At 49.7% G+C, this 23,718-nt stretch overlaps 1 protein-coding gene and 1 long non-coding RNA gene across 4 annotated transcripts in view; both read left to right on the plus strand.

Annotated features, from left to right (window-relative positions):
* The first annotated feature begins 12 nt into the window (after positions 1-12).
* LOC148342491 (uncharacterized) lies at positions 13-3,523 on the plus strand. 2 transcript variants are annotated; one of them, XR_015845717.1, is made up of 4 exons: positions 13-120; positions 1,065-1,133; positions 2,528-2,897; positions 2,942-3,523. It is a non-coding gene; the product is annotated as an uncharacterized LOC148342491 (long non-coding RNA). The 2 variants fall into 2 exon arrangements; XR_015845716.1 differs by having other exon boundaries at positions 2,528-3,523.
* A 4,646-nt stretch (positions 3,524-8,169) lies between these two features.
* The window catches only part of npas3 (neuronal PAS domain protein 3), a 74,862-nt gene continuing 59,313 nt past the window's right edge, over positions 8,170-23,718 (plus strand). Inside the window, exon 1 of one of the 2 annotated variants that reach the window (XM_088307828.1) lies at positions 8,170-8,691. In XM_088307828.1, the coding sequence (XP_088163954.1) occupies positions 8,543-8,691 (149 nt within the window). In that variant the 5' untranslated portion in view covers positions 8,170-8,542. Of the gene's footprint in view, positions 8,692-10,877; positions 11,413-23,718 lie in introns of those variants that run through there. The other variant, XM_088307832.1, reaches the window with a different exon arrangement.

A 23,718-nucleotide genomic window follows, 5' to 3' on the forward strand; every position in this document is an offset into this window, starting at 1 on the left:
GGCGGCGGCGGCGGGAGGCGAGTGACGGCCGACGCTCGCGGCACCAAGCGGCCCGAAGCCAGGCCGGCGGGGGGGCGGAGACGACAGGAAGTGAAGACGAAGACGAGCGCCAAAAAGCAGGTCGGTCCTCCAAAGATTAGCCGAGCCCTCAGCGGGCGTTCGTCCAAACCCAAACACACACAGCCGGCGGCTCTCCTGCCGCACCTTTCACACCCTCGAGTCTTCCGCAACTTGACATGACAAGAATACATGTGACACGCGTGTCGTGGGTTCATTGTGAGCACAGCTGCACTTACAAGTGTTTCATCTCGGGTGTTTCTTTTTTTTTTTTTATACATTTGCAAAAACTGCAAAAGCACTTTTTTCTCGTTGTCTTTGAATGTAAACTCGTTTACTGCCATTGACGGCTAAAGACGTCAAAGATTGATTCTTTTTTTTTTTTTACTCGGCTGGTTGTGAACGACTTCAGCCTCAACCCCCCAAACACCCCCCCACCCCCGACCACCAAAAAAAGAAAAAAAAAGCATTTCAGTGAACATCAAATTTAGGCCCATTTTTCAGCGCCATGTTCTCAAGATGACTTTCATTCAAGCTCAATTTCAAAGATGTTTGCTTCCTCTCACCGACAATCGCCCCTCCCCCTCCCACACACCCCCACCCACCCGGTCCCCCGGAGGTGTTAATGCAAGGTGGGATTTGCAGACGTCTCACTTTCAGGTCCAGGGAACAACATCAGCATAATTACTATCAGTCGCATTTGATTAGGATTCATCAGCCTTGAATTAGCGCAATTTTTTTTTTTTTTTTTCTCGCGCGTTTCTATTTCCTCATGCAAATCAGCACGCAGCCTTGCGAGCGCCACTTTTTAGCCACTTTTAGCACTTTTGACTCTTTGTCTGCTTGCGCGTGGCGGCGCATAGCAACGAGCCGCTCCTTAAAGTTGACGCGAAATTTGCAAACACACGATGCAATTTTGACATCGGACAAACATCAATTATATGTGCAATTGAATTTGAGTGTCCCCGAACAATTCCTGATCCGAATTGTTTTTCTTTCTCCGGCAGGCGGGTGCTGTCAATGAAGCCACCGAGTCCGCGAGGGGGCGTGGCCAAGTGTTGCTTCGGCCAATCACAGTAGGTCACAAACGACAACGACCCGTCTGTGCTCGATAACGCTCATCTTCATGAGGCGGCAGGCGGCTATTTTTCTCCACAAATAAAACACAACCCCCCCAAAAAGAAAAACCAAACAAAAACAAACTAAAGCGCAAAGACTCTAAATGTGTGTGTGTGTACGCTAGTAGCTGGCCTATGGGTGCCTCCAGGGCTAAGCAAACCTCAGCGCCCCCGTACTACACACGCACACGCACACGCACCCCCCCCTCAGGGCAGGGCACACGAGTCCTTTAGACGCTCCGACAGCCCAACAGCTGCAGGTTGTTGTTTCAACGCACACACACACACGCACACTAGAGGACAAAGCTGCATACACACTGTCTTGACAAAACACACGCACTCGCGCTTACACACACGTGCACACGTGATATCCGTGATGCATAAATCTGATGCTGACCCCCACCGGGTGTCCCGGTCTGGCCCACCTGTTCACACACACACACAGGCTCAATTAGAGCAATGCTGAAAGCGGCTCCTGATGTGCTCTGTGACCCAGACAGCAGAAGAAAGTGTGTGTGTGTGTGCTTGGGTTTCATCATCCACTGATGCTCATAAAGTTTCATACTCACAAAAGAGCAGTAATAACACACACACGCGTGGTTGAGGTCCGCTAGCTTCATGCTATCACACAGTGCAAAAGGCCACCGACAGGCTAACAAAAGTAGCATCAAGCTAGGTCACGGACGTTTCCACGGCTCATGCGGGCAGCCAACGTCGTCCTCCTCGCAGGCGTATTTTCTTGATCCTCTGCCAAAAAAAGAAAGCCATTGAGGCAGTTTACCAAGCTGAGCTGCGATTGTCTTCTTTGTGTGTCACGTACCGTCAGGCGCGCACTGCCCCCTGGTGGCCGAGGTGCACACATACGCAAATAACAAGAAAAATGGGCAGTCGGAACTATTTTTTGTCATTACGAATTGCATTATTGCTCGACGTCCAGAATTTGAGTCTGTGGTTTTCTGTTTTGAAAAACGCATTTTTGGTGGCGTCTTTTGAGTTTTGAGCAAAGTCACGGAACCAATTTGACTTGCAAGTCCAGGTTCTGCTGTGCGTTCCGGCGCTCCCAAAAAAATGTCAACATTTTATTTTTGCAGTCGCACTAAAAATTATTATTAGGATCAAAATGCTGGTGTGCCTATCAGGGGCGTGGCCTAGCGAGTGACATCATGAGCAGCTTGCCCACGCTCCTTGCGAGTGTTTTCATCGGTGATCGTTGCTCTCCTTGTGCCGCACAACCCCAATTGGATTTTTTTCAACTTTGCTCGAGCCACAAAATAAAAATAAAAAAAAAGGGGGTGCCTCTCCGAAGTCAAGGTAGCACATTCCTACTTTTTTTTGTTTCTTCTCGCATCCAGACTGGGAACGCAGGGGCCGGAGCCATCCGCGTCCAACTGCGAGGGATCGTCCCCGTCGTCCGAAAAGGCGAAACCGGAGAGAGCGGCCGACGTCTCGCAACGACAACAACCGCTTTGTGACGGCTGAACGTGAACAAGAAGAAGAAGAAAAGCGAAGAAGCGGAAGAAGAAATGGAAGAATGGCCGAGGAGACGAGCGCGCACGCACATTTGTAGACACCCAGAAACACGCGCGCATGCACGCACGTGTGCATAAACGCAACACACATGTACAGACACGCACACGTCCACACAAAACAAGTGCACGTGTATGCACGCACATTTACATTCTAAAAACATGCACACACTCAAACAAGCACACAAACGCACGTGTACACACTCCGCAGTGCACATTTGAAACACATCCACCGAGGAGGTGCTCACATGTAGACACACAAACGTGCACACACGCGTGTGCGTGTGCACTCCGACGCAAGCATTTATTTTGGAGGAAGAGCTGTAAGTTGAGTGACAAAAGGGACATTTGCTTTATCTATGCAACGCCTACGCCGGCGGCCATCTTGCGCGTACGCCGGCGGCCATCTTGTGCGTACGCCGGCGGCCATGTTGCAGCTCCTGCTTTGCTGTTTTCATGTTTTGCGTGGATGAAGATCAAATTGCGTTTGAGTCTATTTGTGCCTTGCTTCTTTGTACCTTTTTAGCCGCCGTGGTGATGAGGATGATCATGCTCAACGTGTGTATATTTGTAAAGGTGGAATGCGTTTGCGTTTGCGCGCATTGCTCTGTGTGTCCCGACTGCATGTTCACGTTTGGAGATCATAAAACTCCCACGAGGTGAGAACTAAACATTTATTGTTTTTTCTGCTTTTTTTGGGGTGAGTTGTCAGATTTGATGTGTGACTTGATACCGAGATTTCAACTGGCTTCAAAAAAAAAAAACACCCAAATGTTGCTTGGCTCTACGCAAATGCTTAATAAACATTCAGATTGATGATCAGTCGCCGTTTGTGTTTTTTTTGTCGCGGTCCTCAATCGATTGCGACTAGTTTCCATGACGATTCCGGGAAGTCGAGCCAGGTTCACGTCATGATGGAAAGTCCAAAAAGTGTTTGTGATGTCATCGCCGGATGTGCTGGCGGAAGCTAATCTTGAATCCTAAAACAATAATTGCCGTCGAAAAATAGTCCTCGTTTTCAATTCCCATTTGCTCGGACTCATGAGGGGAGGTTCCATTCGGCCGGTCTTAATTCTTCATTTCATTATTGCCGGACCATTTTGCGAACGCGTCACGCCAATAATGAAGTGCATTTTGAATTTGTTTGCATTTTTATTTTGGTTCTCACGATAGCCGACGTTGACTTTTATTTTTTCTTATTTATTTCTATTTGTTTCATTTGACAAAATGTGTTTTCTGAGGCGAGGGGAAAAATGGAGCCGTTTTTATTTATTTATTTTTTGACGTTCTGTGTGACTCGCTTCAGTTTTTCCTTCAGCATTCTGTAAGTTCAAAGTTAGCCTTCATCATCGCTCTTAGCATTTAGCTTTCCTTTTGATAAATGTTTGCTACGGATGCGCTTTATTGAGCAAATGTTTGGCTGATGTGAGCTGTTGTTTGCAAACTTTGGCTAATGTTAGCTCCTTATTAGCATTTGTTTGAACTGATTGCTAACATTTGCTAACGTTCACTCCAGTTGGGCTGTTTCCTGACCTTCCCCCACGTGACGTCATTTTGGCCGTCGGAGAACGGCCAAGCTCCCGAACGTGAAAAAAAAAAAAGCTCCCGAACGTGAAAAAAAAAAAAAAAAGCTCCCGAACGTGAAAAAAAAAAAAGCTCCCGAACGTGAACTCTTTCCCGCGCTTTGCTTCGCGTGAGCTCATATTTGCTGTTCGCTAAGTGGGCTAAACGTTTGTTTGCTCGCATCGTCCCATGTCAATGGCTTGCTGGCGTGTAGCGGATCCTCATGCGAGCCGCCGGCCAACGACGGCCAAGACGGACGCACAGAAAGGAAGGATGGGCGGACGGACGCAGCGGGGGGGAAAAAAAATGACAAACGTAGTGCGAGAGTGTTTGCGGCTTCCATCCCTGAACTTTGCGTCAAAGTCTGCTTGAGCCCGATCGCGAACCCTCACTTGCTCCTGAGGAAATAGTGTGAAGTGAAGCGCGGCCAAAAGCGCCGTAGAAGTGGCGCCGCCTTTCGCCCAATGACCTCTGCGGGCTCACGTTGGCCGAACGCAAAGTTTGTTCCGCTTCGACGTGCGAGTGCGAGTGCTTTTCTTTGATTTGCTCGGGTTGACTCGCGCCGCTCCGTCTACTCGAGTGTTCGCGTCGCGGGCCGCCGGCCGTTCGTCGGGAACGAGCGCGCCGACGTCGTCCCGCCCGGCCTGCGGCACGGCAACGGCGCGCCGACTCGGCCGGACGCGAGGTCAGAGTTCACCTTCTTAGCGTGTGTGTTCGGAGCGCTCCGAGGGAAGCGAGCCGTTAATGTTGTTGTTGTGTCGGGATCAAACTGTGAGCCGGCGTGCGTGCGGCCAATGAAAATGCGCTCCGCCGGCGAGTAACGAGCTTCCGTGGCGCCGTGAAAATCCTTCGCTCTGCGTGATGAGTGCTGAAAACACGCCGTGGCCATTTTTATCTGCGGAAGGGCGCTAATTATGAACAAGGCGAGGCGAGACGCGTTCAGCGGCTGAGTGAGGTGGTCCGACTTTGAAAAAGTGCTTTCTGGGGGCGGGAGTTAGCCGAGCCGTGATCGGTCGTTACCTGAGCGACATTTTCAGCCCAGGGCGAGTGGCAAAATGGCCGCCTCCTGTGCGGGCCGCAACTCGTACTCCACAAACGCAAAATCAATCCAAACCAAACTTTTGATTGCGGAGGCTTTATTGGGGGGGGGGGGGGGGTGACGCCCGCTTGATTTGTCATTTGCGCTGCAACAACGAAAAAAGGAACTGCCAAAAGACATTTTGGGCTCATCTTGTCATGATTTGTATTTGTTATTTTTGGTTTAGTATTTGGGTTCATGTTTTGGCCTTGTTCAGGTGTCATTGTCACGGTCACTTGTCATTTTAAGTGTCGCTTGTCCCTGTAGTTGGTTTCCTTTCGTTAAGTTTTTCCAAGTTCCTTGTTTGCCTTAGTTTTCTGTTTAATAAATGCCCTTTAAGTTACCCCTGCCTGGCTTCCCTGCGTTTGGGTCCTCACCTTCCTCAACCCTGACACATCTGCCTCCACTTGTGCAAAAAATACAATTGAATAGAATCGATTTTTTGGGTTGTTGTTGTTTTGTTTTTTTCAAGAATGAAAGATGAATCGAGCGCATTCACTTATTTGCATTTTTTTTTTTATTTCAAATTTTCCAATCTGGCAATTATTTTATTGAAGAAAAATGATTTGACTTCACGTCAGTCGCATGTCGCAATCTCGACAAGAACAAACGTTTCAAAAGTGCCGTTTTCCAGGTGACGGCAATCCGCAAAGTTCAATTCAAACGTCGCATTTGTTTGGGAACGTTTCGAAAGGGGCCGAGGGAGAAACGTGAAGCGGGCCGACCTGAGTCTCATGGAGGCTTCTGCAAAAGCCGAGTGTGACTTCCGTTGCCTAGACGACGGGGGGGTGTCGCCACATGGCCCGATTGCCGTTTGCGTTCCAAGAAACGACTTTCTGTCGGCGGCTCCCGCCAAGCGCAAAGATTTGATTGCATTTTCTCCGGTGGCCGCAGCACTTCGTCATCAACAATGGCCTCGCGCGCCGCGTCGGTCGCGGCGTTCCCGCAATGCAGCGCCGCCGCCACACTGTTTGCCTTCGACCTGATGGATTTTCACACAGGTTGCGCTTTGAAAATGGCCGATCTTCACCCGGCTCGCTTCCGAGTCATCGACGGGGATCGCGGGGGGGGGGGGGGGGGGGGGGGGGGGGGGGACTTAGCAAATTAGCTGCACCGTGGGTGGAAAAATGGAAAAGTCCAACCTTGTTGGCTGTGTGCTTTTTTTTTTTTTCCAAGGATCGCCGGTTGTCTGGTCCTCGAACACATTGTCATGACTGTAATTAATTGTGTGCGTGGCCACGTGCGCGTGCACGTGCGTGGCGATTGAATGTTCACAGCGGCCTTCTGAAGACATTTAAAAAACAATTTGATACCAAGACAGCGAGACGTCGCGTCCGAAAGGCCAAAAAAAAAATGGCAAAGTGAAAATGACGGCGGCGTCCGAGCGACGCCGTGATGGCCGCCATCAATCATCGCGCCTCATGCATGCGCATGAGTCAGGGAGGGAGGGAGCGAGCGCGCGCGCGCGTGTGCGTGTGAGAGACAAAGACATAAGTTGATGTCTATTATCAATCACTTTCGTTTTGAGGTGTGCAACTCAGATAACTCTTTGGGTGCACAATCTGCACGTGAATCGTGTGCGTGTGCGTGTGCGTGTGCGTAGTATTTGATTTGTGTGCTTTTCTGTATATGTATGGAAGTGTGTGTGTGTGTGACGAAGACAAAAGTGGATGTCCATTATCCATCATTTGCATGTGGAGGTGTGCAGCAAAGATAACAGCGTGCGTGCGTGCGTGCGTGCGTGCACGGCGGCGTCAGCCCGCGTGGAGCGTAATTCCCGCGAGCAGTTCATTCATCACTTGCGGCCGAAGAAGCGTCGCAAACGTTTGCTTTTTTTCATTACGGCGACGAGGCGAGGCGAGGCAAGCTTCGGCTGCGCTCTCAACTTTGACCCCTGGTCGACCTCATCCATCAAGCGTCCGAGCGACCTAATCTTCATCAAATATGAACAATTTGAAGGCGGGCGCTCGCACGTTTGTCCCTCGTCGTCACGTTAACGTCTTTGGACGTCTTCATCGTCGGCTTGCGGATGATTGCATGGACGTCGTCGCCATCAGCAGAAATGGGATGATCGCCTGGGGGGGGGGGGGGCGTGTCTTCACGTCGTCCGGAACGTGTGTGACTGACTGCAAATTACAACGGAATCCAATTGCATCGTGTGCGCGTGTTTTCATTTTTGAACGTATGGAATCGGGACGTTGAATTCAAGTTGAACGTGCGCCAAATTCTCTTTGACTTTGTCTTTCTGTGTTCATTCATTTTTGAAAGATTTATTTTCCATTCATTCATGTTTGCCAAACTCATCTGGCTGCTGAAACGTCATCGCAACTCCGGCCAAGTCATTGGGATGTGATTGAAGATCCACTTTGTTTTCCCGACCGATACCGGTACACTTGAGTTGTCACACAAACCGACACCAAGCAATGATAGCGCGGCTACTTTTGATGCGTCAAATTTCCCGCCCCTAAAACGTGGCAGATCATTTTGGAGAAAAATCTTCCTATCCAAATGAAAATACATTTCAGGAAATGAATGGCAATGTTCTCTTGATGGTAAAACGGCCGCAAGGAGGCTCCTGATGCTGATATCATCGATTCGTTGTCGATTAATGCATAAGTCGCATGGTATGGTGTCGTTGCAGTCACGTGACGTTCGTGCATGAGTTGTAACTTGTAAGCGACTCAAAAAAACTAAACAAAAACTATTTTGTCTTGACGCCTTCCTTCCCGAGAAGCCTTTCAAAATAAGACAAGAGCTTCGAATTGCATCCGACAAAAATCAGCGACGACACCGCGCTCGCGGCGTCATTCCTCCACTCGCACCTACGCGTGCGCGCACCACGTCTCGCGCGCGCGCGTGGCTCGCTGCTGGCAGGCGGGCGGGCGGACCGACCGACGACCACTCGGCGGGGAGGATGGCCGCACACGAGCTGCTTCTGCCCACACGCGAACGCGCACGCCGGCCGGACGAGCAGAGAACCAAAACAACTCCGAGCAAGAAGAAAAAGAACATTTGCATCTTGCTTCTGCCATTTGTTGCGCCGGCGCCCCCGCCCCGCCTTCTTCAACGCTTGTTTTTGGACCGACCATGATTCGGACTTCCAGAACTCAATCAGAAGGTTAAAGAAGAGGAGGAGAAGGACGAAAAAAAAAAGAAGAAGAAAAAGAAAGGCAAGCGACGAGGAGGCGCTAGCGTGCACCATGATCCGGATCTTCCCGGACTTCAGCCTGCAGGTGACGGCGTCGACTGCCGGTGCCGGTGGCGGAGCCCCGGTGGGGCGCATGCCAGTCCCGGGAGCGAGCAACGGAAGCCCGCAGAGCGTGCAGGCACTCCCAAGCTACCAGCAAAGGTACCGTCAGGCAGCCCAGCAGGCGACCTGTGGCTCATCCGCACTCGAACGCGACACGCGGAACAAATCAAGTGGACTTTTAGCAAGCAGCTTGGCGCACGTGAGCTCGACGACGTCGAAACTAAATTGCAAATTGTTGCTCTGCCGCTGCAGGAGCACATTTTGTCTTTTGCTTTTTCTTTCTTTCTATTTTTGTTTTTGCGCAAGTGTCACATTTGTCACTTTGCAATGTCAAGAAGGTCGTCAAGACAAGGAAGGAGGACGCCGTGAAATGTTTGCGTTGCACGTCAAAGAGTTGCCGAGCGTTAAGATGCGCGCTTGCAAATTGCCAAGTGAAAAGTGGAGAGGGCGAGTCATCGCAAGGCAGGTGAAATGGTCGACAAGTCACGTGAGGCGCCAATGAGACTTGTTTGCGGCTCTTTTGCTATTTTACGACAAGTGGAAAGCTCCTTTTCTCTTTGGACTTGATTTGGCGGGATGCTGGGCCGCCTCCATCTTTCGCTTCCTTGCTGCATGATCGCAATGATTGCCTGGTGCTCCCCCACTGTGGCTTGTTTTATTTTTTGTTTTTTTTTCTAATCATCGCGCATTGTGGGGAGCCCGACACACACGCGCACAAGCACACCCGAGGCCTCCGGTGGGCGCCATTTACATTTCGGCCGGCGGGGGCGGGTTTGCTCCTTGACACGACCGGGGATGCGGATGGAATTTAACCATGCTGGCGCCCCCTTGTGGGCTCTCAAACCATTGCTTTCTTTTCGATATATGCGTCACTGACAGATGCCCTCCAAATGAGTTGGATTTCCGTTTTTTTTAGTTTTTTTTTAAGCCATGTTCATGTTTAAGTGGCGACACGAAATGAAGTGGCTCCCCTCACTTGGACATCGTTGCAATTGGCACCAAGATGCCACAAGTCCTATTTTCCCACGAGACATTGTTCGGTGGTAGAAAAAAGATTTGACTCATTTTTGACAATTTTTCTGATGGATCTTACGAGTAACTGAAGCAAAATGAATTTCAGTTTGCACTCGTGTTCTGAGTTTTAATAACGGCATAAAAAGGAAAGTTGTAAGAAAATGGGATTTCATCGAGTCATTGAAAAGGAATTTGACGAATGACATACTAAAATAGCGGCAAGTGTCAGTTCTGAAACGCCCCCCCCCCCAAAAAAAAGGGCGACTTTTTGAATGCCAACGTGCAACTCTGCAACGGTTAATTGTGAATTGATGAGTTTTGATGACATTTGTAGAAAGATTGCCAATTTTAATTCAAACCCGTTTCAAGAACAATTACACAATTTCATGAAAAAGTCCGAACAAAAATATCTTAAGCCTCATTCCAAAAAATATGCTTTCCAATCTGCGCTTAATTGTTCCCAATCTGCTCCCAAAATCATTTTTGTTTGGCAACTGATTCAACTTGAGAGTCCACCGCGATCCAAAAAAGGTTTTTCAGTGATTCCGAAGTAATTCACTGATTTCGTTTGCAATGAAAATGAATTTGCATCGATGAGGGCGCACTCGATGAATCGTTTCAGTGATGAGAACGTAATCCATTCGGAATCGCTCATTCTTTCACGCCAGCATTTTTTTTTTTTTTCGGTCAAGTTTAGTCCGCTCCTTTTTTGGGGGGTATTTGTTTTGCCGTCTCCGCCGGCATGCCGTTGACCTTGAAAGGTCATCGGTGGAGCGAGCCAGCGCAGGCCTCATCGTCACGCTAAGCTCGGCGACGCTACGCTGGCCGATGCAAACGAAGACATGACGTTTTTTCCGAATGAGCGTTTCCATTTGGAGCGAGGCTCAACTTTTCATTTGGGTTGATTTGAATTCATCTTCAGCTTTTGTTGGCGTTTTGTCCACTTTTGAAGCGCCAGCGAAATAAGCAACAGTTGGATGAGCGTGCTTTGCATCCGACTCATTCATGTCATCTTTCATTTCGGAGCCCACCAACAGCTTCCATAACGAGTGCAAACTTTCCGATTTGTGCGCGTGCTTGCATGGTGAGATTTACGAGGTAGTCAGCCACGAGAACCCCCCCCCCCCCCCCCCCATGCACCCCCACCTTGCGCTGACATTGGATGCAACCTGTAAAACGCGACTGGGGGGGTGGTGAATGAAAGAAAATACACACAACCACACGCACGGACGCGCGCTTCCAGGCAGGCACGCACAGGCATTGAGGCGGTCGCGCGCGCACACGCACGAAGCAGCGGCGTGTTTGCGGCACGCAGGCGGGACAGAAAACACGCGGGGGAGGGGCAGGAGAGTCGGAGGGGGACACGCACGCCGCTCTCCGACTGCCCACCGGCGCGTCGTCCTCCAGGAGGGTTCTTCTTTTTTGGGGGGTGGGAGGGGGAGTCGTGTTATGGTCCTGATCCTTTTCATCGTGCCGATTCCACGCGTGGGAGGAGCGCAGGCAGGCGGCTGAGATCGACGCGACGCGACGCGACGCGAGGCGCGGACGTTGGAGGCGCTTCGCGTGGGCTTCGCGGGGGTCCCCGTCGCCGCGCTCCGCATGCAGCACGCCAAGCGCCCCTTTCGAGCACGCGCGCGCGCGCGGACATGGCTTTGTCTCGCGCGGCCGCCGCCGTGACGCATTGGCGCTGCTGCCGACGCCTGAGAAGAGAAGCTTGAGCAGGCGACCAGATACCTCCCCCCCCCCCCACGGGAACATGGCGCCCACCAAGGCCAGCATCCAGCACGAGCACGCGCCCACGCAACGGTCGGTAACGCCAGCGACGTGAGCGTGCGTGTGGCTGTGTTTGTGCGCGTAACTCTGTTTGCGGTCGGGCGCGTGCACGCGACACTGTTCGTCATTGCGCGCGTGTCTGCATGAAGTTTTATGGCCGCGCGTGCACGTGAAGGCACCTGAACGCTCAAATCCTCATTTGTGTTCAGAAGCATGATGCAATTTGTGATCGCGCGTTGACGAAAATTTTTCATGCAGAGTTGAAAAGACAAATTGAGGCTTTCCCTCAGCAACTCAAAGTTGTCACTTGTTGATGATGATGATGATGACTTTACTAGCCACGAATGTGTTGCTTTTCAAATCAGCCATGCTTTTACTGGCCCAATGTCTTTTTCAAAAAGCAAAGAAAACGGGTGTGAGGTCAAAGGTGAAGATCTAACGGTGGTGTCAGGATTTTGCTTTCGTATTTACTTTCATGTTTTGGCCTTGTTCATGTGTCTCGTCTCGTCAAGTCGATTGTGTCCACCTGCGTTGGTTGAACCGAGCCTTCGTGTTAACCGATCCGGTCCTTCCAACCCTCCGCGTCTTGTCCAGGTGCTCCTCGTCATCTCGTCGATTTGTGTCGATTCAGTTCCCTGGTTGCTTTCGCTTCTTGTTGCTCCGTCGTCCGATGTTCATGTCCCTCTCGCAGTCCGCTTTAGTTTTGTCAAGTCGTTGGATTTTGTTGGTGCCGGTTCGTTTGTAGTTTTTGATATTTTAGTTTTTCTCGGTTCTCCTTTTGTTTTTGTTGAATAAATCCCCTTTAAGTTTGCCACTCCTCGCTTGCCTGCGTTTGGGTCCTCATCAACCTCAAGCACGACCCGCGACGTGACAGGTCAGTTGTTTTTTGGGTGGATGGATGGGAAAGAAACGGGTTCATTTCCAGCTTGATGACTTTGGCAAATGATCACGCTTTGAAAATGGTCTTTGGCGAATATTGACGCCGGAGAGGCTGAAATTGCAAAGGATTTGACGAGCCGCGACGAGTGAAATAGTCGAGTAGTTGTCGATGAATCGAGCCATCGTCGCGCTTTTGGAAGTATTGCTCGTTTTTTGGAGCGCCTTGAATGTTGCGCTGTTGCTGGACGATGACGATGACGACGATGGCGATGACGATGACGATGTCTGGCCACGCGTTCCCGATTTGCGTTTGATGTCATGTCGGAGCTCGAGAAGGTGCCAAAGCGCTCGCCTAACCGCACCGGCCGACACGCCTTCTTTGTCCTCTGCCAAGAACTCTTTGATTGAACGATGTCGCTCTTTTCTGTTTCAATCAATCGTCCGCCTTGGCAAACGTTGTTGTTGTTTGGCCTTCCCGCTGCTTGCCTGCGCCGCCGCAAAATCATTCCGAGATGTCAGAGAGCAACTTTTTTTCATCCGTGTGTTGATGTTTGACCGCGTGTATGTTTGTATGCTGAGGCGTGTACATCGGTGTGACACGACACACAAGCTGCATTTCCTTGTTTTTTCTGCCGTGTGTTTAGCAACATTGTGGCAGCTGATTTTGTTGCGGCTGGCTGACGACGCTTCTTGGTCGGCCATTTTTTTTTTCTATGCCAGGCTCTTACGTGAGCGCACGTGCTGCTGGGCTGACGTCCAAGCAAATTTGCCCCCCCCCCCCAATATTTAGAGTGTCCAGTTAACCTAGCATGCATGTTTTTGGGAATGTGGGCGGTCACCGGAGTATCCGGACAAAACCCGGCATGCAAACTCCTCACAGGGCCATATTCGAACGGATGTTAGAATTAGAATTAGAATTCCCTTTGTCATTGTACTCAAGAGTGCAACGAGATTAGAGGGCTCCCCTCTCCAGTGCAATACAACAATAATACAGACAAATATATCAATTAGATAAATAAAGAAGACAGTGCAATGGAATTCAGTACTGAATAGGGCATATAAAAACACATCACAATGCTGTTTTGCAAGGTTAGGGTGTTCTCGTGTGTGTGTGAGAGTTCAGTATGGAGATGGCTCTCGGAAAGAAACTGTTTCTCAGTCTGTTAGTCTTTATTTTGATGCGCCTGCCAGAGGGCATCAGGTCCAACAGGTGTGAGTTTGGGTGGGTATCGTCATTGACGATGTTGAGAGCCCTTCTGAGGCACCGGGCGGTGTCGAAGTCCGACAGTGAGGGGAGAGGGCAGCCGATAATCCTTTGCGCTGTTTCGACCGTCCTCTGGAGCCTCACTCTGTCCGCCTCAGTGCAGCCGCCGTACCAGGTGGAGACACAGTACGTCAGCAGGCTCTCGATGGACGAGTGGTAGAAGGCTAGCAGCAGCTTCCTGTCCAGGTTGAATTTCCTGAGGACTCTCAGGAAGTGCAGACGCTGGCGGACCTTCTTTACCACTGCTGTGGTGTTGTGACTCCAAGAAAGGTCATCGGAGATCTGCACTCTCAGGAACTTGAACGTGTGGACCCTCTCCACACGCACGCCTTCGATGCAGAGGGGGGGCGGCAGCGTCTTGTTCCTCCTGAAGTCGACGACGATCTCCTTTGTTTTTGCAGTGTTAAGGTGCAGTCTGTTGTCCTCGATGGCGTTGAAGCCAAACTGGTAGGAAAGTAGTAATTGGCGTCTAGCATGCTTGTTTGCTTTTTTTTGGGGGGTGGGGGGCAGCCAGTCGAACGGCTTTTAGCAAGCGTGCGACGCCGGTGTCATTATTGCTCAACAATTTTGTGGATGGGTTGGGTACCTAATCATTTGACCGCATGCCATTTAGCTTAGCATAGTTAGCCACATGCTAAATGAATGACGAGTGAGCGTGAAGATTGGTGCTTGCTTGGGTCATTTTCATGTGAGTGGTGGAGGACAATTAGCATTAGCATGTGCATACATTAGCATACGCGGCTATGAGCTGCAGGCACTGGCTTTATAATCACTTTACTGTGTGTGTGGATCAAGAATGAAGTCAAACTGTGGAGAAAAAACGGTTGTAGCTTGTTTGTGCCTTCGTAAATGGGAACTGCGAGCCACGCCACGAATGAGCGTCTCATCTCGTCGTATAGCGCCGATAAAGTGCTGGCTGATTGTGATGGACAGCAAATATGACGGCAGCAGAAATTTCATGGCCGCCGCAAAAAGGTTTTTTGTGCCATCTCAAGCCACGCACTCGTCTTCCTCTTGGAGCAATTTGACTTCTCGATTCGAGCGCGGCTTCATCTTTTCGAATCGAAGCTCAATCGGTCACCGACCCGCCATCGGATTAATCTGTGATTATTTTGGACAATCGACCCATCGTTCAGAGACCTCAGTTGCCTTTCCATCTTCGGATTTGGGCCCGACTACGGAAAACATTCCTCCTTTTTCTTCTGATGTCTTGCTGCGCTTCTTCCCAACGAACTTGCCGCCGGCGCCGTCTCGCGGCACGACTTCTCCGATTTCTTCCCGCACTTTTTTTTCGTGGCCGGTGAGCGCAAACGGCGGCCACCGCAACTGCAATCCAAGGAGAAAAAAAAAAAAGTTTGGATGAAGTGGAAAACTTGAACCAATCCATCGCGGTGGAAATTTTAGTTTGGACTCGTGCGGGTGCTTCATGAACATTTTCATTTCTTGAGGTGGAGAAGAGCTCGTGCAAACGCCTTTGACTGAAAATGTTTGTCAAAGTTGCCTCAAATGACAAATTGTCATCGTTGACCTTTTGATTTGATTTTGTTCTGATCCCTGAAAAATCCGAGCTGTGCGCAAATCCGTGCGACATTTGAGTTTGGCGCATTAGCAAAACCTTTCGCGGAAAGTCCACCAAAAAAAAAAAAAAGTTTAAATTTTGGGGAAAATTGTCTTTTTTTTTTTTTCCTTCTCTTCAAATCTCTCGTCAATCCTCTCCAACCTTTCGTCTTCCGGGCTTCTCCTCCCTCCCACGTGCACGTGCACGTGCGCGTGCAATGTTGTGAGAGGTGGCGAGCGTGCAGCCTCAGCACGAATCTGTCCTTGAAAACGCTCTTCAATTACGCCGCACCTCCGATGCCTTCAAACGCACGCGCACGTGCGCCTTCATCCATTCATACAAAAGTCAAAAATGGCTGAATGATTTCCACAAATCGAATCGTTTTCAGGCGTATTCTCAAGAGTAGCATTTGAAGTAAAAAAAAAAAAAAAAAAAAAAAGGGAAAAATATTTGTACGCCATTTTCAGGACAAAAACTAAAACCATCCAAGAAAGGCCAACGTGAAAGAGGACGCAGAAGCCACGCCCCCGGGCGCTACCAGCAAATGAAGTCGTTCCGGGAAAAGGAGGCCTTGAAAATGAAATTGAAGAATGAGCGACGGCCAACGTGGCGTCGCTCAAATTTTGGATTGCCGAAGCGAAGGCCGCGTTGGCCGCTCATGTTGGCGCTTTTGCAAAAGCCGCGCGGCGTTTGCGAGGAGCCGCACGGCAACGACGCGTCGTGTGAAATACTTCCCGAGAGTTTTTCTCTTTCAATTGGACGGAGTAGGCAAGGACGGCCGCGGTTTTTCCGACCGACGTCCACCTCGGTGACCCAAACCCGTCCGGCCGGCCCGCCTGCCGTGAGTCACGCGCCGATTTAGGCGAAACATCACAACGCGCCGGTTCATTGGCGGCAGAGGCATTTTTTTGTCCTTTCTTTCCGTCTCACGCAACAAAATGTTTGGAAATACAAATCATATTTTTGAACAAGAGTCATTTTTTTTTTTTTTCAAATAACCAAAACTAATTCTAAATCAAACTATAACCGAGTGTTTCAGCAAAAACAAAGACAAACAAAGCTGCCTTGAAAACAATAAAAGTAAATAAAGTCTCATTAAAATATATTGCGGCCGACTCGCAAACGCCCAAAAAGATTTGAACTCGGAATGACCGAGGTGACATTTGTGGCATTTCGCCGCAAAAAAAGAAAAAAAACGGCGCCCCCGTTGGGAGAGCGTTAGCTTAGCCCGCCGCGCGTTAGCACGCGTGCCGAAGATGGCGGCAAATTTGAGTGAAAACATCCAAAAAGGCAAACGTTTCTTTCCGGTTGTTGTTCACGTTCGTTGAAAGCGAGCTGGAGATGAAGTTTCGGGTTTCCGACGGATGAGATGGCGGTTAGCTCCGTTAGCCTAGCCTAGCTTAGCCCGGTGTGATGAGACTTTTTTTTGAAACGTGAGCGCAGGATGGATGCTTTCGGCCTGTGCTTTGATTGTCCGTCACTTGAGGCGCTTTTTGTTTTTTCCGAAGGCCCGATAAACGCGATGGCGTTTCCAACGTTAGCCAGCTCGCGTACGTAAAAGCTAGCGTGCTTGATAACGTGGGAAAATGTTTTTGGATTTTCATGAATGCGAATTTGTGGGCAGCTAACATGAGCCCCGTCGGCACGCCAAATCCGAAAATCGGCGAAGCGCACTTGGCACAATGCGACGTGATCCATCGTCAAATCACCGATTCGTGCATCTCGTTTTGTCCGGGAAGGAGACGTGAACATGAGCAAAGATGTTCATTTCGTTGGTGAGAAGTAGCTTCAAACGTCAGCGTTTGTCGCCTCCCGTTTTTGTCTCGCCGACAGCCAATCGCGGCGCTCGTTTAACCCGATCGGACGTTTCGAATGGGCCCAGCGGCGGTCCCGATAGCGGCTCCGACCGGACGACGTGGCGCTCGACTCCAAAGAGACGGCACGTGCCGTCGGATTACTTCTGAGGTGACCGATGGCGGATGATGTCACGCGGCGTGACGGAAACTCCTTGGAGAGACGCGACCATTGTGCCGATTCTACTCCTCTTGCTGACAAAATGCGTCTTTGGAGAATTGTGACAGGGTGACACGCGCACGCCAGCGCACACACATAATTTCAGCGTCGCTCTCATGCTGTGTGGAGACCCTTGAGCGCAGGATTTCCCATGCTGCCCAGGGAAACGTGAGTGTGCGTGTGTGCGCTCATGCATGCGTTTCTGCAGCAATGTCTCAATTATTAGTTTCTACCAAGGCCATAAATTGAATCCTCTTTTCGCACCGAAATGAACAGAAATGCGTTCCAGCCTCCCGCTAAAAAGAAAGCAAATATTTTTGAACAAGGAAAAATGTTTTCAAAAGAAATCAATGGAACGGAATGAAATGCAATGCGGAGAATGAAACGAGCTGGGTCACAACTCCAGCTGTTGCCAAATGCGCTCGAGACATAAAAATGCATTGGATTGGATCCTAATTTCAAGGTTTAATCCACCTCAATGCGCAGTCCCTACCTTGGCCGCTAGGAGGCAGTATTTTAATACAGTCATGCAGACACAAACCTTCTTCTCCTTCCCGTTAAATGAGACATTTTCCGCAGAGGGTCCAAAATTTGTCTGTGCAAAAAATTAATAAATAAATAAAAAATCCGTCGACATATTTGTTGCTTTGGGATATTGCATTTTCCATCATATGTTAGCATGACGCTAACCATCAGCAATGCCATTTGGGTTGTTTTAACGACACAAAGTGAAATGATGTTGGCAACTTGAGCTGGGAGTGGCAGCAATGTTTTGTTGACGCTCGCCAAGCCAGTTGAATTGACTCGTGTGCCAGCATACAGCGCTTTTATTTTGCATGTCAAAGCAAAAAAAAACAAAAAAAATCTCAGCGTGACAATTGTTCCCAAATCTGACAAATCTCCATTCGGTTTCATCGTCATTTTTTACAAACATCTTTCTGCTTGTCTTTAGCCAGTGCGTGCGTTTGTGCGTGAATGTGTGAGTGAACGCGAGCCCCCCCCCCCTCCCCAATGCACCCCCAGACGACCTTCACTTGCCCACTTTGTCCTTGAGGCGTCTAATTGGGGGGCCTGTTTAGGGAAGGCAAAAAAGGTGTGAAGTGGGCGCATTTCCCACAAAATTCAAAGGACCCACAGTCGCTAATCGCTAATTGCTAGCTATTAACCAATGGAAGGGGGGCACTTCAAGTGGTATACGTGTACGTGTGTGTGTGTGTGTGTGTGCGTGTCCTTGTAGGAAAGAATTTGTGTCTTGTGGGAGTGACATAAAAAAGTTGTTCAAATCATGACCATTGATTGTTAACCGTGACCAGAACCAGAATGTGCGTGTGTGTGAGGAGTATGTTTGTGAATTCGGACGAAAATGTCTTGTATTCTGAGCAAAATTTAGCATTGTTAGCATGTCCGTCTCATGTTTTTTTTGGGGGGGTTGGGAGGCAAAATGACGACAGTAGCGCACTGGTAGCTTAGCATCATTAGCATTGTTTGCATCGACGTTTGTTTTTTTTCAATTGAAAATCAAAGTGCAAATTAGCTTCAAATGAACGAAAACTCCAAATTTGTTTGTCTGTACGTGCCAAAGCATTGGCTGGCGACCGGTTAGAGAACGCGTACAATTCTTAAAGCGGGTGAAGAATCGCTCACGTCCCGAATGAAGACGCAAAGGAATGAAAGTGGAGCCCACCCGAGTGAAAAGTGAAAAGTGGACCCGAGAGCAAACGGAGTCAGAAGTGGCGTGAATCGGGCCGTTAAAAGTTGGCGGTCCAGTGGAAGGCGGGCCGAGGTCGTGGCCGACGACGACGCGCACTTTGGGCTGCCGAATTAGCTTGTACCTCAATGGATTGGTCGCCATCGGCAACGCTCACAGCTCGCGTAGAGACAAAGCGCAACGAAACGAAAACCGCCGTTTTGATGTGCCGTCTCGCAGGAGCGTTTTGCATCTCCGACCGCTCGTTGATAAACAGGAGCTCTTTTGCGCACACACACACACACACACACACACACCTTTGTCTGTGTGTGTGCTGCCATATTTGATCTGCAGATAAGCGTTAAGAAATGTTCATTTGCATATCTGAGCTGTGCTGCGTGGCCGCCACATTTTTTAATCATCGCGCCTTCGAAATTATGATTTATTTTTTTTTTAGGACGACGACGCCATTTTGTGACTTCATCACTCTTTTTTTTTCTGGTTCGCTGCCTTTGATTGTGTATCTGACAACAGTTCCAAATCCGGAGAAAGATCTTGTTTGGGTTAGCGCACGTGGGCTGTCAGCTGGTATGCGTCGCTCGTCCTACTTTGGCACTTTTCCGCCTCTTTTTGGGGGACGTTTTTCCGAGGCCTGCTGCGACTTTTGACGCAAACGAGCGTATGACCTCCGCCAGGGAAAACGTGTCTAGCGCTCATTCTCGACGCGCCAATCCCACGTCAGTTGACTGTTCGGCGTAGAGCTCCGCGTCGTCGTTGGGGCGTGGACGTGCACTGTGATTGGCCGTCAGGAGGCAAATCGCGGGAGGTGACGAGCGCCGACAAACGGTGACATTTGAAGCGATTTCTCGAGACCGAAAGGAACTTTGATCATTTCCACGTGCCCTCTAAGGACATGACGGCCGGCGGGACAGAAAAGCGCCGAGACCGAGTCATGGCTGTCATTCACAAAAGCCGCCGCTATTGGACATCGTCGCAGTGACTAGCGCCGCCGATGGCAGGGAGGGGTACTACTTGTCCCGAGTCGTCGGCGTCTCCGGCGGCTTTTGCCGCGCGTTCTTTGGTCATTTTCCCGTCCGACGTGCCGACGTTGGTGTGGAGAGGCCTTAACCCAATAATGCCTGACCCCAGAAATAATAGCCAGAAAATTCAGATTTTTGGAATCTGAAAATTTGATTTGGCTCTGTAACACAATCCCCCCCCAAAAACATTCCAAAAAATGTTTGTAAATATGATTTCATATCTGTATCACAAATTTTGGGCCATTCTGACGTTCAAAAACGTCAAAAAGTCTTTTAGTTTGGGGAACTAACTTTGAACACTAACTCTTGCCGCTGCAATAAGGCTCGGAAATTTGGTGCGTTTGGCAATATTGGGTTCACAGTTTAGTTTTGGGCTATTTTTTTATTTTTTTGTTCGTGACAAATGTGTTCAACTGATCTCACGACGAATCCTCCACTCGTTCGTGAAGAATTCACACGCACTCGCACGCGCGCGGACACACTCTTTTTCTATCTCACACGCACAAAGTCACACTGAGCTGTTCACTCAGAGCGACAAAGCAGCTGTGACAGAAATTGGGCAGCAGGTTAATAACTAGCGCCACAGTGCCTACACGCACGCGCGCGCGCGCGCACGCCGTGTCGGGTCTCTGTAAAATGTCAGCGTGTGTCAGGGATACTGGACTTCCAAGTACACTTGTGATGCACACGCATTCATACACGTGTATGCACGGAAACACGCACGCACACGCACGCACGTTGACACACGAATGCAGACACGCAAAATTCTGCTCACAAGTCAAACATGACATCGCGAGTTGCACTCGTGTTGAGTTGCGACACGGCGCGCGTGTTGTGCGCGCGTGCGTGCTGTTTAGGGGTGCGCGGCGGTGTCAAATCAAGGCGTCCTTTCACGGGCCAATCAGCTGCGAGCCACAGCAGGGAAAGGAGCCAAGCTGATTGGCCGAAAGCCTGAGAAGACTTCCTGGATCGCTCAAGCGCGCGCTCTGTCACGCTCGCGCTCTTCCTCCTCCTTTCATTCGCTCGTCATGAATCAACATTACACACCGACGGGCTTTTTCTTTCTTTTCTTGTTGACACTCCTTCTTTCGATGTTTCCGTCTCTTTCTTGCTTGACTTGTTTCCTGGTTGTCGTCTGTTTCCTCCTTTTGTCACCTCCTCTCCTTGTTTCCGCCCCTCTCCCGATCTCCTCCTTTCCTTCATGTCCTCTTCCTGTCTCCTGCGCCCTCGTTTGCAGGAAAAAAAACCCCGCTGTCCTGGCATCTGCTTGAGTCATGTAGACATGCGCAAGTCTCCTTGCGATCGTGCCTCTGGAAAATGTGTTTTATTCCATGAAATGCGCGTGCGCGTGCGCCACTTCTGCGGCAGACGTATTGCGGCGCGGCGTCTCTGACAGGTGTAATTGTGAGGGCGTCATCTGTTCTTGTTTGCACAAAATACATTTCTTGGCGTCTCTCTCTCGCCGTCGCCGTCGCCGTCGTCGTCCTAATCTGGCCGCCATCATCGCGCCGTCCGGCCGACAAATCCCCCGTTATTTGAACAGATGCTCGGGAATCCATTGTGCTGATAAGTTGCCTCTAGTTAGCATTTAGATTACCCGCAAAAATGGAACAATTTACTACTCTCCCTCCCAGCATCAAGCTCCTTTGCCGCCATCATTTTCTCCTCTCGATATAGCCCCCCCCCCCCCCTTCCTGCTCCAGACCCCCCCCCCCCCCCTCCAGTGTGTGTCACGCTTTGGGCTCTGCTGCTTTGCTCGCAATTACATTGACGACTCTGTTAGGAAGGAGCCAAATGCAAATGGTGGGAAGCGTAGCGCTAGCCGAACACGGCTAGCAAATGGCGCAACGTTCATCAGCCGTGTTAGCGTAATTCCCATTGATTGCTAACAGTTAGCATTGGTCATTGTCGTTTTAGAAGCAAAAATATTTCAACTCAAACAAACGTTTAAAAATGCTCACCGACATATATTCTTTCTACTCCGCAGAGAAATTCCTGAGCGGTCTTCAGGCAAGGCAAAACATTCATTCAAAACATTTCCTGTGCAAGTTAATTTGACATCATGAAATATGTGCAACATTGAAAATCATTTCCAAACTCCAAGACTTTTCAAGAAAAGTTTGCTTCTGCAAGACAGTATTTTGCAGTACTGCCACCTGGTGGCCAAGCAGAAGGAGCAGCGCACGGAATCAGACTGCGGCACAACCGAGTTCATGCTTGCTAAGTGCTTCAAGGCCACTCTCTTGAATTCTTTTATTATTCCAAGTTTTTATCAAGCACAATATGATCGATTGATAGTTTTCGCGGATCCAACCGAAACACAAAGATGAGTTTTATTTTTTTATTTGGGTTTTTTTTTCAAGGGGCGCTCAGACTTTGTAATGGTTTCACTTTTGGGGAGAAAGATTGGAAATGTGCTCATGGAAAACACAAAAGCCAAATGACAAAATAAATGCAAAAGACTGAAAAAGAAAAACGGATCCACTTAATATCAGATTGTCCAATTTGTTGTTCTGTTTCAGAACCAAATTGAGCCATCACATCTGTAAGAAAGCCCGTGGTGAGAAAAAAAAAAAAGCTAAGCAAGTGCCCGTTTTTTTGGTTTTGTTTTTGTTGCGGGCGCGGCCGTTCGTGTCAACTGACGGCCGTCGCGCAAATTTTGTTAACGCCTCCTCCTCGTCTTGGTCTTCCTCGCCATCCTCCTTGCCGCCGCCGCCGCCGCCGCTCTCGCAATCCTTCACACTCGCGCGACAGGAAATGAAAGGAGCCGTGCTTCAGCGGCGACACTTTTTGATTTGTGGGAGGCGCTATCGCTAATGAAAATCGCTCAAGACACTTGTCGACCGAGCGCACGACGACGCGACAACGTGCCGGACTTTTTTTTGACGGCGCTGAGGCGCAGTCCGGCGGCGGTGTCGTCGCGACGCCCTTTCCAAAATCCAAATGCAACAACATTTGCGGTCCCGAAATAGTTGATTGTTCAAACAAAATTGAAATTGTGATGACCTCAGAGAGGAAATTGGGAGCAAAATCTCAATTCTGGCCATGAAATATTCATTTGCGGTCACCAAAGAGTCAATTGTCAAGACAAACTGGGAACGTTTGGCGCTCCGTCATTCGTCATGGCACCTCCATCGGCATCCGCGGCCGCCACTTTGCAAACAAAAGAAAAGCAAAAGCAAAAAGGGCTTGTTGGCCAACAGATGAAAAATCCCAAACTGGCGCGTGCAAAAGTTGCCAGCGAGACGACACGGAAGCCGTTTCAACGCTTGGAAATTGCAAAAGAAGCGAGTCTGCGCCCTCGGCCCTTCCCAAAAGCCGCTTCTTCCGCTTGCTTTCTCTTGCTGCGCATCGCCACCTAGCGGCCATCTTGGCCAGGGCTCGTCAATCGTGTTCCTCGAGGGCCGCTGTCCTGCAGGTTTTCCGTCAAATGATCAGATAATCAGCGAGGTGTGCGGAAGCTCGGTTGGGCGGCACCGGGGACGGGCGGAAAACGGGCAGGACGGCGGCCCTCGAGGAAGAGCCCCGATTTTGAAATCGTCAAAGCTTTCGATGCAAATGGAAACGATTGAAAAGTCCGACAAACTTTTGCGTTGCCGTGACGTCTTCCGGTTCCTCGGAAATCGACTGCCGTTTGTGCTTTTTTTTTTTACATTTCTCGTCTCGTGTCGATCGGGAGCTAAATTGCCGCTGACTTGCCCCCCCCGGAAGGCGCGCCCAATTACAAAATGTTTTGCCCAAATTCTTGATTGCGGATTGGGAAATATGAAACCGGGAGCGCAAATCAATTCCGAATGTGAAATTGTCAGCACCAAACAATCAAAACCCAAAGTGCAATTTTTGAACGGATTCTTTGATTTGTGTTTGAAATGATGTGAAGGGAAAAAAATGAAAAGAA

This window comes from Idiotropiscis lumnitzeri, chromosome 1, assembly GCF_059441095.1.
Source record: "Idiotropiscis lumnitzeri isolate Australia: NSW breed Sydney's pygmy pipehorse chromosome 1, RoL_Ilum_1.0, whole genome shotgun sequence".
Classification (NCBI taxonomy): domain Eukaryota; kingdom Metazoa; phylum Chordata; class Actinopteri; order Syngnathiformes; family Syngnathidae; genus Idiotropiscis; species Idiotropiscis lumnitzeri.